Source organism: Brachyistius frenatus, unplaced genomic scaffold, assembly GCF_029030835.1.
Source record: "Brachyistius frenatus isolate BFR_SWC_R1_liver_20210118 unplaced genomic scaffold, ASM2903083v1 Contig_62, whole genome shotgun sequence".
NCBI lineage: Eukaryota > Metazoa > Chordata > Actinopteri > Embiotocidae > Brachyistius > Brachyistius frenatus.
In genome coordinates this window covers 1,046,491-1,063,552 of record NW_027210661.1, presented here as the reverse complement: position 1 = coordinate 1,063,552, position 17,062 = coordinate 1,046,491, and the positions used below count along the sequence as shown (strand labels likewise).

General features: G+C 42.1%; 1 protein-coding gene across 1 annotated transcript; it reads right to left on the bottom strand.

Moving 5' to 3' along the window:
• Nucleotides 1–31: 31 nt before the first annotated feature.
• Nucleotides 32–16,948, bottom strand: itpkcb (inositol-trisphosphate 3-kinase Cb). The gene is made up of 8 exons (XM_069706349.1): nucleotides 16,592–16,948; nucleotides 13,523–14,804; nucleotides 4,835–4,934; nucleotides 4,185–4,398; nucleotides 3,658–3,862; nucleotides 2,999–3,100; nucleotides 2,220–2,291; nucleotides 32–2,081 (listed from the first exon to the last, which is right to left on the bottom strand). Exons 2-8 carry the CDS (start codon nucleotides 14,645–14,647, stop codon nucleotides 1,872–1,874), a joined length of 2,028 nt encoding a protein of 675 aa, XP_069562450.1. The 5' UTR covers nucleotides 14,648–14,804; nucleotides 16,592–16,948; the 3' UTR covers nucleotides 32–1,871.
• Between the last annotated feature and the right edge of the window lie 114 nt (nucleotides 16,949–17,062).

The window sequence follows — 17,062 nt, the reverse complement described above, 5'->3', positions numbered from 1 at the left end:
TAAAGAGACTCTCAGAAAAACAACAACAAAAACTCTCATTTTCAGTTTATTGCAATCCATGACCTTGTAGACAAAGCAGGGATTTATTGACAATTTCCACCAGTCTGTGTTTTGAGACTGTAAAATGCCTTCAAAGTACAAAATGGGGTGACGAATCCAGTTTGAAAACCTGATAGTTTTACAAATATAGAGAATTTGTGGGCAAAGAATTATAATACCTTGTAAACACTACAATAGTCCTCTCTTCTGGTATGTTTGCTTTTCCGAGATGAAAGAACTGAATGTCTGAATTCCAACTTGATGAAGTCAGATGCTGGACATTTGTGTTCTAAGTGAACCGCCGACGCACACAGATGCACACACATGCGCACACACACACACACACACACACACACACACACATGCGCGCGCGCACACACACACACACACAATGCTGCCTGACACTGCCAAAGGCCATCTGGAAGACAGAACACTGTTATGCTCACCGACCTGTCTCATTCCAGTCGTGGAATGCCATATGCTCACAAGCACTGCCATGATTTCTAAATATAACAACGCTGTTTCTTTGTAAACTCTCAGTGTTGCATACAAAAGGTGAAACCCACAAAGCTCCTGTTTGGTGTAGCTAAATGAGGTTTCCAGCACTGCCTCATGATTAAAAGTCATTTTCTGATCTTCAATTAAGCATCATCCTTTGAATCATTAGTTTGGATTTTCCAGTTTCAAGATCTATTCTGATACCTAAGTGAGACTTTGCAGAAGCCTGAAGAGGCTGATCAGTATAATCAGGTAATTCCAGTTTCATTACACCTGTCAAACGACTGCTTTACTGTAAAATTCTCTGACGCAAAACTGATCAGAGACGAGCGAGTGATAACGCCGAAATAAATTCATGCTGAACTGTAAACCCAGGCAGTACTTCACTGCTGCTTCCCATCTTAAGACACACGGAGGCACCCCTTGTTTTGTTCAATGGCTTTGTGAGGATCCATAGTGCAACTAACTCCACACACACATGGTTGCAAAGCTGCTTACTGTACAGTTAAATGAAAAAGAAAAAAAACTTTTCACTGCATCATTATACAAAAATCCAATTAAGAAAACACTTTCAGGTTCAACTAGAAGTTCAACTTTGGGATTAAATGTAAATCAGTTTATGCTTGGGTGAACTCTTTGCAAGGAAAACAGCAGGAGTTCACTGCACTGGAATGATCAAACATTAAAATGCCAGGCACAGAAATTGTACAAACAAGGTTAAGAAGGTTATACCAAGGCCAAAAAAAAAATTAAATTAAACTGTATTTACACACAGAGCTAGTTAATACAAGGTCTAACCTGTGTTTTAGTGTTGCTTTGTACTTAAACATCAAAAATGGTCCATGACAAAAATAAAATGTCCCAATGATCCTCAAAGAGTTTCCTCTGGATCAAGTTCATGGTTGTGAGATGACTGCTGTGTGCACCTCTAACCAACAGAGGGAGCTGTTGAGGAGGGAGATGAGTGATTTTACATGAGTGTCTTTGCATGAAAGTTACTGCCAAAGGTCAATGAATTCAGATATAATTGTGCTTTAAATTCTCCCTCTTTCCACTTCTTTCACCTTTTGCTTCAGCTCACATCATCTGCCCCCAAAGTTCCACATAATGCATATCGTCAGCCTTTGGCATATTCCACTTTGAGCTAGAAATCCTGTGCTTGTTTTGCCTCTTCTTCTCACACAGGTACAAGTGGGTAAAGACACTCGGATCCTGGCGCGGGTCTTGAAAAAAGTAATCAAACTGGTGGTTTTCTTAGTTTGTGTACTCTTCTCTCTTCTCCACCAGGACATCCACCAGTGTTTCACTGCAGCCTTCTAAGTCACATCTCCCTCTCAAGGTGTCTGAGGGAGCATGCTGCTGAAGATGTCGATGAGGTTGTCCAGTCCCCACAGGTAGCCGTCCTCCCTGTTGCCCTCCACCCAGGGAGTTCTGTGGTCCAAGGTGCGAGGGGCCGGCAGGGGAACCGTCTTCCCGAAGTCAATCATCCACACTCTGGCCTTCCCCGAGGCATCGTGCACAAACAGCAGAGAGCTGCCCACGACCTGCAGTGGAGAAACCAGTGAGACAGATGACTACGTGTATACGAGCAATTCACAAGCCTACTGAATGATAAGTTTATAAGTTGGATAAGAAACTTGTTTAGGAATCTTGAATCCTGAGTGTGTGTTGGTGTGTCTCACCTCGTGTGTCCTGAAGAACTGTGACTGCTCAAGGACGGAGCGGAGTTCCTCCAGCCGCTGCAGGTAGAGTTTCTAATAAAAATTAAAAAAATAGAAAGACATGTCGAAAATCAGGATTAGAGAACAGAAACAGAAAGGAAGTTGCATCATGGAACAAAAATATATTTTTGGTTTTCTTTCCTACTTAACTGTGAGCCTAAAGCCTCATATCCTTTTTTAATGACGGTACCACTGAATACATTTGGAAAAAAACAACACAGTTTGGAAAGTAAACATAAAGCTACTGCCAGGAGCTGACTAATTTAGCTTAGCATAAACACTGGAAACTGGTTCTCTTAAAAAGTAACAAAATCCACCTACCAGCAACGCTCACCATTAACACATCATGTCTTGATTATTGAATATGTAGAAAACCTTGTTGTTTGTTGTTTGCCAAACTCTTTCTAAACTAGAACCAGTCGCTAAACAACCAGTCAGACTCTCCAGGAAACGATTGATCCCCGACAACACATTATTGTGTTGTTTGTGTCGCTTAGTGAACTTTGGTGGTACTGACAGGTGGATTTTGTTACATTTGGACAGCGGCAGACTAACGGTTTACTTTTGTTTCCAGTCTTTATGTTAAGCTAAGCTAACCAGCTGCTGGTGGTAGATTCATATTTATTGTAAGTCCACACGAGTCTTCCCATCTAACGCTTGACAAAAAAGAAAACAAGTCTTGAAAGCAAAAATTAATTTATTTTTAAAAAAAAATGCTGTTTTGCATTTACAAAACATACCAGAATCTGAGTGTTGCCATCGACAAAGTCCTCCAAGGCCTTCATCACTTGCTCTCTGTGCTTTGTCTTCTTGAAGTTGGTGTTACAAGTCCCATCAGCCTTCTGTTGACGTAAGAAACATAAGATAATGTATATCATGTTTTTTGATCTCCATGAGGACGATAATTCATTTCAGCAATTTCAAAGCTTCCAGCTGCAGATTCTGCCGATAGATGTTACTGTCTGCCAAAGTTCAGGCTTTAATCGCATGCTGAGGATTAAAAAAAAAAAACAAATGGTAACTTTTGCTCACCTGGAAAATAAGACCGCAGCAGGTTGCCTTGAGTGCTCACGGCGTGCGATCAGACATTTTCATTCGTGACCGAGTAGTAACATGCAAATCTACCATTGGGCTGCCCTGATAACCGGCCCTGGATTTATTTTTGAAAGAACAAACAGTCCTCTTAATGGCTGCACGTCGAGCCAAAAACTTGAACTGTGTTTTCCATTCCCACTGCAGCGCGTGTGTGGTCTGTGTTGTGAATACGCTGATAAGTATTTACTCCCACTGATTGGTTTGCTCCTCATGGAAACATGCAGCACTGTTTATTCTCCTGCAGAACACCGAGAACTACAGCCGGACACATTGACAGTGCTGGACTTCCAGGATGACCTCTGACCTTAATGCCTTCGATGCGGAAGCCATGGGTGGCGGTGGAGCTGAGCGTCTCCCTCCATTGCATGTATCGCGGTTTGATGACACCCTGCTGGGCCCGTTCCTGCTCTGTTGGGGCGCCGGGGTCCACTGCGACCATCTTGTCATACATGTCTTTCCGTAGACGTGGACGCTCTCTGGCTTTCATCAGCTCCTCCTCCAAGTATGTCCTGAAAAGAAAACACTTAATATTTAGATATTCAGATTTTTCTCTTGATATTTTTCCCTTATTGTAATTCACTGCATATTCTAATTTTGAAAGTTTGCAGTCTGAAACCCTTTGTTGACCACAAACACAGCCTGTATTTCATATGAAAATAACAAAGGCAGAAAACTAGTGGGAATAAACTGTGTTAAAGTTTAAATGTGCATGAATGCTCATTTTCAAGGCTAAATCTCCCAAAAGCATCAGATAAGCTCTGATAAGTCGGTGTGGTCTTGGAAAATGTTGGTCACAAGACACCAGTTTGCACATCCCGTGATAAGTCTTACCTGCTGCCCATTTTACAGTCCATGATGGAGGGTGAGTCAAAGTCAGCCAGCAGGTCATCCATCAGGTTATAGTCCTGCTCGTCCCTCTGCACTACACCATAATATCCAGGCACATGGGGACGCAGAGTGTCCTTCATTAGCTTCTGTAGGCACTGCTGCTCACACTCACAGTATCGCTTCAACAAGCGTCCGAACTCCCCGGCCTGGAAGTTACCTTGAAGAAGCACACACAGTGAGGATTAAAGGAACAGTCTGACATTTTGAAAAGTATCCTTATTTGTTTTTGCTGAGAGTTACATGAGGATATTGACACCTCTCTTGTATCTGTGCACAAAATATGAATCTGGAGACAGTTCGCTTAGAAACCACAACATGTCCTGACATTTTGGTTTGAGTACAGATTAAACAAATGAGGTCTAAGTGAGTTTTAGAGGAGCCGCCAGGCAGACCGTTACCTTTGGACAGAGCCAGGTTCGCTGTTTCACTGTTTCTAATCTTTATGCTGAGCTAAACTAACAGGCTGCAGCCTTCTGTTCTTCTCTTTCAGCTCTTGGTAACAACCTAAATGAGTGTATTTCCCCAGAAACTATTGATTTAAAGAATGAGGTTAAAGGCTGAATGCATGATATACACAGCATATTTACACATACCTGCATGGCCAGCTAGCTGCACCCACGGGTAACGCTTCTTGAAGGACACGACGAAGGGGGACCAGTGAACCATGGTCTTCAACTTCTGCCAGGACTTATTCTGGGAAAAAGAAAAACAACAAAGATTTTCATCTTCCTGATGGTGCTCAAAAAATTTAAAAAAAAATCTGAAGCACTGACTAATCCAGGGTTTTCTCCTCCGGTCAAACAAAGCACTGTTTCAAATGCTGGCAGAAAGACTGATTATTCATTTAAGGGGAAAACACACCCTGCACGTACAAACGTATCAGTAGACATTGGACGGACCCTCCCCTTTAGCCAAGGCCAGGTGCACAATGTCCATGACAAAGCTCATTCATAAAACATTTACCAAAGACACCACTGTGTAGTCGTAAAACACTCCTTTACCGTCTGAAAGTGTGCACGTGTGTGTGAAATAGTTATCTGTGTTGGGAAACACCAGGGCAAGGACAGTGTGCAACAGGGGCTTTGACGCAAGCAGTGCGAGAGGACCCTGACATTGATTGATTAAAATGTGTGTGTGTGTCTGTGGGAAATCACAACAAATGAACAGCCAGTTGTAGATGGGAATGTGTGTATGTTACATTACAGTACTGGAAGTCAAACAATATCATTTAATATTTGTCTTGGCTCCTTCTGAATTTTCAGTCCATTTATTCCTATAGCTGAAGTACTTCTGTAAATGGCTGTTTTTCACAGTGCTTGGCCAATCTCTGCTCTGCATTGTTTCTCCAGCTGCTCTGTTGAAACTCTGTCCCAATAAAACAATCTTAATGCAGGAATATACAGTACATCCACCCACACACACACACAACAGAAGCTGTGGCTCTGCGTTTACTCTAGAAGAGGAGAAAGAAATGCTTTATTTGGCGTTAGGCAGCACTGTTTTGTAACTCAAAAGTTTGAAAGCCTTTAAAAAACATGTTTTTGCAATCCACTTCTTACAATAAGTAACACTAAATAATCTGCTTGAGCTAGGGAAAGACGATTAACCTAGTTTAAGTGTTATATTCTAACCCTTTCAAAACTTTGATTGTTGCTGAGAAATTCTGGACAAAAACCTTGATTTTAAATGGCTTTAACCGGTTTAAAGTCCAGAACAGCAGACAGAAAGGACGCAACACACGGTGCATGTACAATATCTATTTGCCACTTTATTTTACAAAGTGACAAAAATATCTGCAATACCCCAACACTAATTAGGTCAAATTAAATCCACCTACATTTCGATGAATAATTTGTCTTATGAAGACAGGATTCAAGTACTAAAATATTCATAGACCTCTAGAAAATTATGAAGCCTCCAATATGATGCATCAGTTTCATTCACGTCACAAATTTTTCACATTTGAAATCTTCCCAGGTGACTAATTAAGATTGCTCTGTTGGCTCCACGTGGAAACAAACTGCACTGAACTGGTTTGTGCTTTGTCAGACAGCTGGCCAGCAAGAGGCAGAGAGAGGGAAAATCAGACGGCTGCGTCAACTGAGCCTTCAATCGCATCAACAGATTACCCTCCACATAACCTCCGCACCCTCGGGGTCAACAACAGTGATGCAACAGAGACTTCATTTCACCAAAATGTGCAATGTGAAAACCAGAACTTGCAACATGACAGAAATTCCTCTTGATCATTTTGACATGCTTCGTTAATCAAACCCGAAGGCTGTACTTTTTCAGTTTGTTTAAAATAACAGGACTGTACTTTTTAAGTTTAAGCTGAAACACACAAACAATTACAGCCTTGATCAGGGTATTTAAATTTGAAAAGCACATATGTGCACTCTGTTTGATTATATTTGCAAATATCACACAATGTAGGATATTGAACCTTCAACCTTATTATCAAGTTAGATCATGTTAGTACATTACGGATGTTGTGTGTAAGTGAAACTGTCAAAGGTCGACATTTCCAGCAGGCCGCACCAACAATGTCGTTACAGTACACACATAAAGATTAGTTTGAACAAAGCTGAAGCCTAAAATTAATCTGCTGAGGTAGCCAAAAACAAACCGTGTTCAACCATATCTTTAACATCAGTTTGTTTTTATTTAGCGGTTATAAGCGGCGTCTTCCCTCATCTGATGATGACCTCGTTGACAGATGGAAGTCATGGGGGGGATGAGAGGAGAGGACGGTGAAGCAGACACCCGGCGCTCTGGCCTCTCTTCTTTCACCCCTCTCATCCACATCAGATCTCTAATTGCCTCATGCTGACAGTTTAATGTGCCTCAGTGGAGTTGAACGCATCTACTTCATATTATGAAGTAATAATACACACACACACACACACACACACACACACACACACACACACACACACACACACACACACACAGGTCACATTTCACCCCACACAGCCAAAACTCTTCCATCTCTTCTTTGTCTTTTATATAACTCATCAATATATAACACACAGCTTCATTTTATTAGTCTGCTTTTAAAGCCTCCTACTCATCCTCCAAAGCTTTGACATCGATAAATGTGCACAGTCCTCTTCCTTTCTCAAGCTTGTTTTCCCCTCTTTTAATCTGCTTCCCTCCAACGCTTTCTGCATTATTCTCCATACTCTCGTCACATTCCCATCCTCCCCGATATTTGTATTTGGAATCCCGGGAATGTATTTAGCACTCGTCATGAAGCAACACACACAAACGCTGGACCCTGCCAGGGTCCCTCGGTGGTTCACATGACAACAACAGTGGTCATACTGGAAGAAGTCACACGGACCACACGAATGTTCCTCAGGACCCTCTTCACCTTTTAAACACATGGTCACAAATGTGCCCAGTTAGAAACACACTCAGTTGCCAGTTTATTAGGTACCCCTTGCTAAAACTGATGCAGTCTGATACAACAGAGCTACAATAAAGCTGTCATTAAGATTATAACGCTCCGCTTTTGGTGCCGAAGAGAGGCATTGTTTCAAAATTATGATGAATTAAGAGGCTTTAATTTGTTACATGATATGGCCAGGTGTTTCTAATATTTAGTCTATCTTAGCAAACAATTAGTTTTAGCCGTTACAGCTGCACCTACTGTAATTAAACTGTAACCGAGAGCATTTCTCACAAGAAGATAACAAAGTCAAATTCTGAGAAACTATCCGAGTGCATCGAGTATTACAGTCTGAAGCACGATGATCCTGCTGCTTAGCTTCCTGGCTTCTTAACCCAGATAGAGCTGCGCTATCAATCACATCACAACTGAATACCCAAACCTACCACCTACATTTGGTTTAATCTGGATTCTTCATCCCCTTTCTGTACGAGCGTGACGTTAGCAAACACGTCTGACGGTCTGGAGCTAAGGTAGGCTGAATCTAAATCTGTATCCCTGCTCTCCGTCATGATCCACTACTTACCTGGCAGACGGAGCAGTAGTGGAGGAGGAGGCAGGCGGTGACACAGGCACACACTCCCCCCGAGACGAGGCGAGAACGCAGCCAGCACAAAATGCTCTGCACCATCAGCACAGGGTCTGCCTGGTCAAGCACTACCAGGGATGTGTGCCTCCCTGTGCACTCCGGATCATTCAGAATCATCTATAACCTCCTTTAACCGGGTCTGCTGGTAGCTCGTAGCGAATGCTCCGTCTTACTCCGGTTATGTGGCTTCAGTCATTCGGTCTGTAAACCCCTGCTGTAAACTGAGGCTTGTGTTGCCTAGTAAATAATCTTCCCGTTTTAAGCTCTCACACTGACTGCTTTCTCCCTCTTTACAACCTCTTCCTGTCATTCACAATTTCTCCTGTTTCAACAACTTGTTCCTTTCTTTACACTTTCTCAATACCTGATATCTTTGCTGCTGTCATCGAGGATATCCACACACCGAGCTGATGTGTCATTTTGCTCTTTCTCTCTCCCGTCTGCCTGCTTCAACTTGTCCCCTTTCCTTGTGCTTCCTCCCCAGAAATCACTTGCTCTGTCCCCCTGGAAGTACAAACCTCCAACAGCATGAACTATCTTCTCCTTCTCTCAGTATAACCTTTGTTCTTCGCCTCTCTCTCCTTCTCATCCTTTAATCCCCACAGGGCCTATCTTGAGCCTCATGCCGAGCCAATCTCCTGCCAGATTCATGACCGACATGGCGTCATGGGGGTAGGGACAACAGGCCTCTCCAGATCCTCCCAGCGTTCTCCTTTTCTCTGCGAGACAAGTTCTTCAGTACTACAGAGGTTTCTGTGTGTGTGTGTGTGTCTGTGTGTGTGCGGGCGGAGACAAAGCAGAACCTGTCAGACGACTGACATCAACTACAGGAGTGACAACATACGTGTACATTAAGGTTGTTTTCAGGTACTGTTAGAGCTTCTTTCTTCAAAACTAGTCATAGGTAAACCACATCCCTTTCCCTTAACTAAAGTCTTCAGTGTTGCAGCAGCTCAGTTGTGGTGGGCAACTGAACGTACAGAGGAGGGTGGTGTTCAAAAGAGACATTAAACAATGAAAAGTGTTCAATATCATAATATACTGCTATTTATTTTCTCTGAGCTTGTTTCTGAGCCTCTTTTCTGTCTAATTTTGAGTGTAATGTTCCAGTGCATGAGCTGAACCAATGTGCCAATTCATTATCATCAGTTCATATTATCATTATTTGTTGGTTTAATCCTCTCTGGTTTGAAGATTTGCTGCTTCTCTCTCCATTATATCATTGTGAACTGAATATGTGGAGATTTTCTACATTTACTGATGTTACCCTGAGCTCTGAAACTTATGATAGCAGATGAATTTTTCCATTTTCCACTACTATTTATATATTAAATGAATGAAAATTAATTAATATTAAAATATAGTTTTATTGTCAGCCCTATTATATATTGTATAACACTGAGAAATTAGACTAAATATTGTCTTAGATTTAGAGTATCATGATAATGTGATAGGTGTTGCCTTTTCCTGGTGTTAAAAGCTGCATTCTAGTAAAGTGATATCATTTTCTGACCCTACCAGACTCTTCTAGCTGTTGTATTGTTTGCCTTTACTCTCTTAGTCATTATATCCACATTGCTGATGATTATAAAATATTTCATTCTGTATATATTCTATAAATATTTCATGAAAGCACCAATAGTCGTTCCTACAATATTGCTGCAATATCATGATACTTGATTTTGTCCCCATCACTCAGCTCCTATTTACACATAATAACACCCCAATAATATAATTCACAGGAAGAATTTGACTGTTTTTCCCTCATTGCTAATCACACTTACCTACTTCAACTTAACGACAGATTAAACTTGCTTGCTTATAATGAAGTATCTTCACATGTGGCATTGTTTCTCTTACTTGAGGATTAAATAGTTCCACCACCACTGCGTGTCTTTTGAGTGTAGGCGTTGTATTTTCAGTCACATGATGTAATTCTAGGTTGTATGCAGGTGGTGTTGAGTTATACTGAAAAATATTAGAATATATTTATTTATACATAATAGAAATGTAGATCAGACAAATGTGTGTTGTGTTTGTTCTTTTTTCATTTTTAACTTTGCAGCATGGATTTTTTTTTTTTTTTCCATCATGGATTTTGTGTATAAGTGCTGTGGGAGTGAAGTGTGGGGCAGAAAACAAGAGTGCAATTGTGGCTCATGAGTGAATACGCATGCATAAATAAGAGCAATCATCACGTGTAGGCTGCGTGTTCAAAGTTTCAGTGGATGTTTTTGTCTGTGTGCGCTCTATCTTTAGTCAGCTTACCCTAATTTTCCTCTTGTGTCCTGTTCCACTGGATGTCTCATGGTGTCTCAGAGGAAAATATTAAGTTTAGAGCCCGGCTGAATGTGGGGGGAGAAAGAGTGTCTCACATGGGAGGGGAGTAATCTGATAAAAACCTAAAATAATGTGTGCACTGTCGGGCTGAGCAGACATTCATAGGAATTTACATCTAATAGCATTCAAATGTCAGAGACAGAGTTGATACTGTCGGTGAGAGAGAGAGAGAGAGAGAGAGAGAGAGAAAGAGAGAGACGAGGAGAAAAAAAGTACCATATATGGCAAAGGCGTCGCCTAGCAACCGGCTCAGCCTTCAGCCCAATTTTCCATGACACACATTGAACTCTGAATGCAAGACGGCATCGCTGCGAATGAGTATGCGCGTGTCTATGCATGTGCGAGCAAGTATCTGCTCACACGTCGCTGAGCGTACAAGATGCAAATGTAAGGTTTGTCTGGGAGCTGACAGCGCGGCCACGGCATTTTAAAACCAATGACAACAAACACACGCCCTCATTCTTCTGATTACAGCACACAGCAGGGCTTTTACTCAACTGCAAGAGGACAAAACATGCCCATTAAAACCAGCTCTTATCAGAAGCCACAGGCCAACGTCATCCTGTTTGTTACAACAGCTCAAGTGCAAGTTGCTCATTTCCTGGCCGTCAGTAAAAATGGCCAGGAAATTACACTGTCCACAGAAGCGCTGATTCAAAAGATCATTACCGTAACAAGGAGTGAATCAATACGCACGACGATGTGTAGAAATCTGCATTTCCATGATTTAACAAAAAATTCAACAGCCTATCAGAAACTGAAAAACACTGAATATAAATTATACATTTTATTTTTTGAATCGGAGGCTGTACGTCCTCTACCATTACAACACTGGAAAAAGGAAATATGCTATTATTTGCATGTGGAAATGACATCAACTTCAAAAATATGGGCAGAAGTATCGCAAGTTGTGTAAAAGTATTCAGCAACTACTTTGATTAAGAAATGATGTGACAAATTGTTTCAAGCAAAAACGCCACACTTCTCCTTCACTGATGTTATTATATTACACTGTTATGTGAATAAATTTGTGTTTTAAACTGCTGAATATACGGACACAAAACATTTGAAGATATGATAGATGGGATTTGTCACTGTTTTCTGACATTGTGCCGTTGAAACACAACTAACAGATTGTGATAATAATCCCGTACTGTTCTAAAGATGCGAGCGCATAAATCACTAATCTGAAGGTTTAGGATATGAAATAGGACAATAATAAAAACGGCAAAATGTTTGAACAATGTTTCAGCTGGTCGAGGATAATAGACGAGTATATTATATATAATATGATTTAAGCTAATTGATGTTTTATCTACATTGGGATGCTGAAATATTTGTGTGTATTCAATATGTGGGCACTTTTGATTCTGTTTTTCAGTTGTTGTTTTTTTTGTTGTGGCTGTTGTTTGTTTTATATCATTTAGGGAAATTTAAATAAAATCTTACACAAAGAAAGCCACAGGCATGAAGTCCCACTGACGTTCTAACCTTTCAAATGTTTTCCGTGTCGTGCCTCTCTCATTGTCTCCCACTGGAAAAAGAACCCAGGGTGGATTATTGGCGGTGGAAAAATAACTGGGGCTGGATTATTAACAAATATATGATGAGCACAGCCTCTTCTGGCTGGGCAAGAGACCCGAGCAGTGCTGTATGAATAGCATACTGACAGCTGAACATCTGCCAACACGAGGGCCTGGTGACGTGGCCCCAATACAAAACCTGGACAGTCAGCATTCACATCCTGCCGTGAGCAGAAGTGGACATACTGGAAGACCGTCTCCAGCAGAGACATCCTGTTTTTAAGACATTCCAGGCATGTCTAGTCAACAGTGCATCGAAGCCTCCTGACACTGGAGGGAAACATCACAACCTCCCACTTAGAAACTGGAAAATGCAGCTTGTCTCTGGTAGGAGAAGAAAACTTTGAGCCTTTGGGGCTTCAAACTAAAATCTCTTGATAGCTTCTTCGAGCTCTATTTACAGCACAAAGTGGCTCGCACAAACAGATGACAAGCAAATCAAAAATGCGCCCGGACAGTGTTTAAATGGCCCAGAGGCTGAGCTCATCACAGCCATGTGATCATGAGGCATGGCTGCAGAAGGACGCGGAGATGGGCGTCAGTTTCCTCTGGTTTAAATCTATTATAGTCGTGTTTCATTATGGAGGATGGTGGGAGTCCATCTGTTATGACGCAGAACCACACATCACACAAATTATTTCAAATGTGGTTATTTTTGTTAATTCGTGAGACAGAGCTACCCAAACATGAAGCTCACACTACCTAAAAAAAACCTCATGACTGACTGAAAGCCTTGTTTTTTCTCATTTGTACAACAGCACTTCAAAGATCTTCATATCCTGGGAATTAACTACCTTAAAATACCAACAGATTGTCCAGATCTAATCCCTGACATGAAGCGTCTGTATACCAATACAGAGCAGCTGGGTAAACTGAAGGAAATATGGAAATACATGGGAGAGTGTTTTCATGCACCTACAAGGTATCTAATAACTAAACAAAGTGCCTGTGGTTAAAACTGTCACCTGATATACAAGTGTTAACCTGCACCTGTCCTATATGCAGTGTGTGTACTGAATGTTCAAATTTAAAATCTATTCCCTTACCTATATTTGTACCCGTGTGGTCATTTTGCTGATAAAAGCGAGGTTTGTTCAGAGGAGGAAAAGCCCTAATCACGGCTTTGGTATTTGGTAAATTGCGTTTGTCAGTTTTGGTATCTGAAGCAGTAAAACCGGTTTATGATTGTGGGAGTTCAGTTTTGAATTTTAAAAAAAAATTATTATTATTATTATTAAACCAGTGAATAAGAGCAATGATCATGCTTATTATTAAAGTTTATCTTTGGTGGAAAAAGACTTGAAAAGACACTCACCACTGTCCCATCGTCCGGGCTGCACAGAGACCGGGCCGGAGACAGACTGGACTCGATGTCGCTGGCAGTGAAGTCGTCCTCGGATTCCTCGAAGGACGAGGCGGAGGACAGGCCGATGGACGAGGAGTTGGACAGCTTCCTCGGGGAGCGCATCAGAGCTGGGGACCCTCCGCAGCCGCTGTCCGAGCAGGGGGACTCTTCGTCCGGGTGAAGTTCGCTCAGTATCACCTGAGGGCGGGTCGGACTGGAGTCTCTTGTTATGATGAGTTTCGGTATGGTTCCTGGAAAGCTTTGGCCCACTGTGGGACTGTGATGGGTCTGATCAGAGTCCTTTTGGCTCTCAGTTTCAACTGGACAACAGTTGCTTTGATCACCGGCCGCTTTGGGCGGACATGAAACGGTGCCGCAGTCAGTTTTTGTCATTTTAGTCTCACCGTAAGCATCCGTTATCAACAGCCCACCATCCAAATGTTGACCCGGGGACAAGATAGACGAGGTCCGTTCAGTGTCCGAGTCAAAGGTGAGCAGCGGTGCTGAGCTCAGACTCGTACCAGTCAATACCCCATCATCAGACACAACGCGAGCCTGCGTGTCCCCCCCCTGTGGCTGATCTTCCATGGCCCTCGTAGGGGGATCCGAGGCATTGTCCTCTCGCTCGGGTTTCGGCTCCTCGCCGCTGACTTTACCGGTCCGCGATCCAGAGCCTGAGGCATCGGACGAACCAGGCGTTGCCTCCGGGTTCACGGCGTGTTGGAGAGCTTCCGTGTTATCATCTAGGCCGGATGTTGTGTCAAAACAACCCGGGGCTGCTCGGTGCCCCTCAGCCGCCGACACAACCTCGTCCCTCGGCAACTTCCCTACTCTGTGGCCGCGGCGCGTTGCTGGATCTGCGGCTGCGTTTCTGCAACCAACATCCGCGTCCGTTTGGCTGGAGTCTCGCTTTCTCCGTCCCAGACACGACAGTACTTTATTTTTCATCGGATTCCTGTTCAACCGATCACTCCGTTGTTTCTCTCTGCTCCTAAAAGTGCGGATACGGAGTCGCTGTGCTGTTTCGTCCGCTTTCCATTTCGTTGTGCCTGGTGTGGTGGGGCTGCGCGATAGATCTGAGCCAGTTTGGCCCATCCTGCATGCCGTAGTAGTAGCAGCGACCCAGACACACCCTCCGCGTTTGATTTGAAACAACTCCTACAATCTACAGTAAGCCATTACTCACGCAATCAATGTTTCCAGCCTGTGAGATCTGGTCAATCTCCTTGCTCCTTGTCTTGATTGGTAATTTCTGTGAACAAGCAGATGATTCATAATTTAGTACCTGCATGAGTAAATAGTCTGTTCCTACAACACAATCTGTCACCGACACTCCCTTTCCTCAAACTCCATTGATCACAGTGACAATGTAATGACCAACAGCACATATAAAGCACACTCTCAACAGCTGCAGGAAACAACTGCAGACATTGATCCCATTATTAAGCCCTAAAATGCCGAGTAATCTGTGATTTATCACTTCTTACATTCCGATTTTTATTTCCTACAGCAGATAGAAACTGCCTGATGAAAGTCAAATTAACTGCAGTGGGACATTGTCCCAGGAAAATATGACAAGAGGAATGATTTAAAATGACAGAAAAACAGCTGAGTGCAAAGAAAATGCAAGGGTTTCACCTTAGTGAAATACTGCCCTCATGTGTCTGGACATTGAAACCAGGTCCAGTCGGCTCAATTGAACTTTGATGGCTCTCTGTATGCAGTGGTGGGATGTAACTAAGTACATTTACTGAGGTAAAAAGAGGTAGGCCTACTTTACCCGAGTATTTCCTGTTTTCTGCTACTTTATATAGTCACTCCACTTTACATTTTAGAGGGAAATATTGTACTTTTACTCCACCACATTTATTACACAATTTCAGTTACTAGTTACTTTTCAGATCAACATTTTATACGTAAAATAAAATGATCCGTTTTTTATTTTTTTATTTTTGCATCGTTATACCTACATTAGACTATGGAGTATCACATCTTGAAGTTAGCTCAGACAATGTACTTTAAGTACATTTTTCTTACGCAATTCTACTTAAGTAAGCTTTGAATGCTGTCGTGTTTTACTTGTTATTGAAAACATTTTCAGGGTGGTATTACTACTTTTACTAAAGTAAAAGGTCTGTGTACTTAATCATAGACTTGTAACACTCCTAGATTGATCAACTATTCATCTCGGCACTAAATAAATGTCCCAACACACACAAAAAAAAAAAAAAATGCAGCAAATTTTCACAATACGCGAGCTTCAAATTCAACTTCCCTCTGTCAACTCGTACAGATTCACAAACTGCATAGGGAAGACCAAACTACGGTAAATATGAGCTTCCCTCCTGTTGAAGACGCGTTTCATGGCGTCCGGGGACAATTTAAAGCATTTCTACTCGGCGAAGGGAGGAGCCGCTGAGTCTTATTGACAGCTCTGCAGTCAGGAGAAATGCTCACAGAGAGGAAGTGAGACGGGAGGAATAACAAAAGGAAAGAATAGCTCACAATGAACCACTCATTCACACAACAATACACAAGTGGCCTACATTCTTGTGTAATCAAAATCATAAATAATGACTCACCACGGTGAATTACTTGTGCCACACTGACAAGTGCACACATAAAAACTGTGACACATCCTTTATGGGAAGTTGGTCACTTCAAGAAAAAAAGTTTTTATATTAAGATTTTTTTTTTTTTTTTTAGAAGAATTAACACAAAACATCACCACAAACAACAATCACTCGTTGTTTGTTTGCCCCCAAATCAGGAAGACACGCAGCCGCTCTTCATAACGGTTTACTTCAGTTAACAATAACGGTGTTTTGCATTTAGGCTTTTTAATCCAGACTTTTAACTGTCCAAGGATGGTTTTAATCAATAATTTAAAAGTATCGATCCTTCTGCTTCTTCTTCTTCCTTTTTTTTCTTCTTCTTCTTCTTTTCGTTTGGCAACACAAAATGCTCAAATTGATCCATAAGGGAACAAAACGGCCGACTAAAATCACCACAGAGGAAAAGACATTTGACCAAACTTACCCGACAGACGCTCTTCTGACGCGAGAGGCGGCTGTTCAACAGGCTGCCGTGGACGCGGAGGTGTCTGAATATTTAAAAGGTGATGTTTCTGTCTGCGGCTCATCGGAGTGCGAAACGCCGCTGAGTAGTGTCGGCATGTGTTCACCGTGAAAGAGGAAACAGGGTTAGGTTGTTTTTTTGTTTTTGTTTTTTTACTTAAAGCGACACGTGACGTCACACGAACTACTGAACTGGCTTTCCACCGGACTCGAAGGAGCTTCACGTCGTCACATTCAGCGCAGTTAAAACGCAAATATGACCATAAAACGAACGAAGTGACTGAAACAAACGGGCCAAAATTGAGCAAAAATGATTCAACCCAAATTACAATTTATACTGCCTCTAATAAAAACGTTAAAAAAATTTTTTTAAAAACGGGCAGCTTTGGGGTGGCCTGTCAGTGTGCGTTAAAGTGCTGCCTTCACGTGCTCT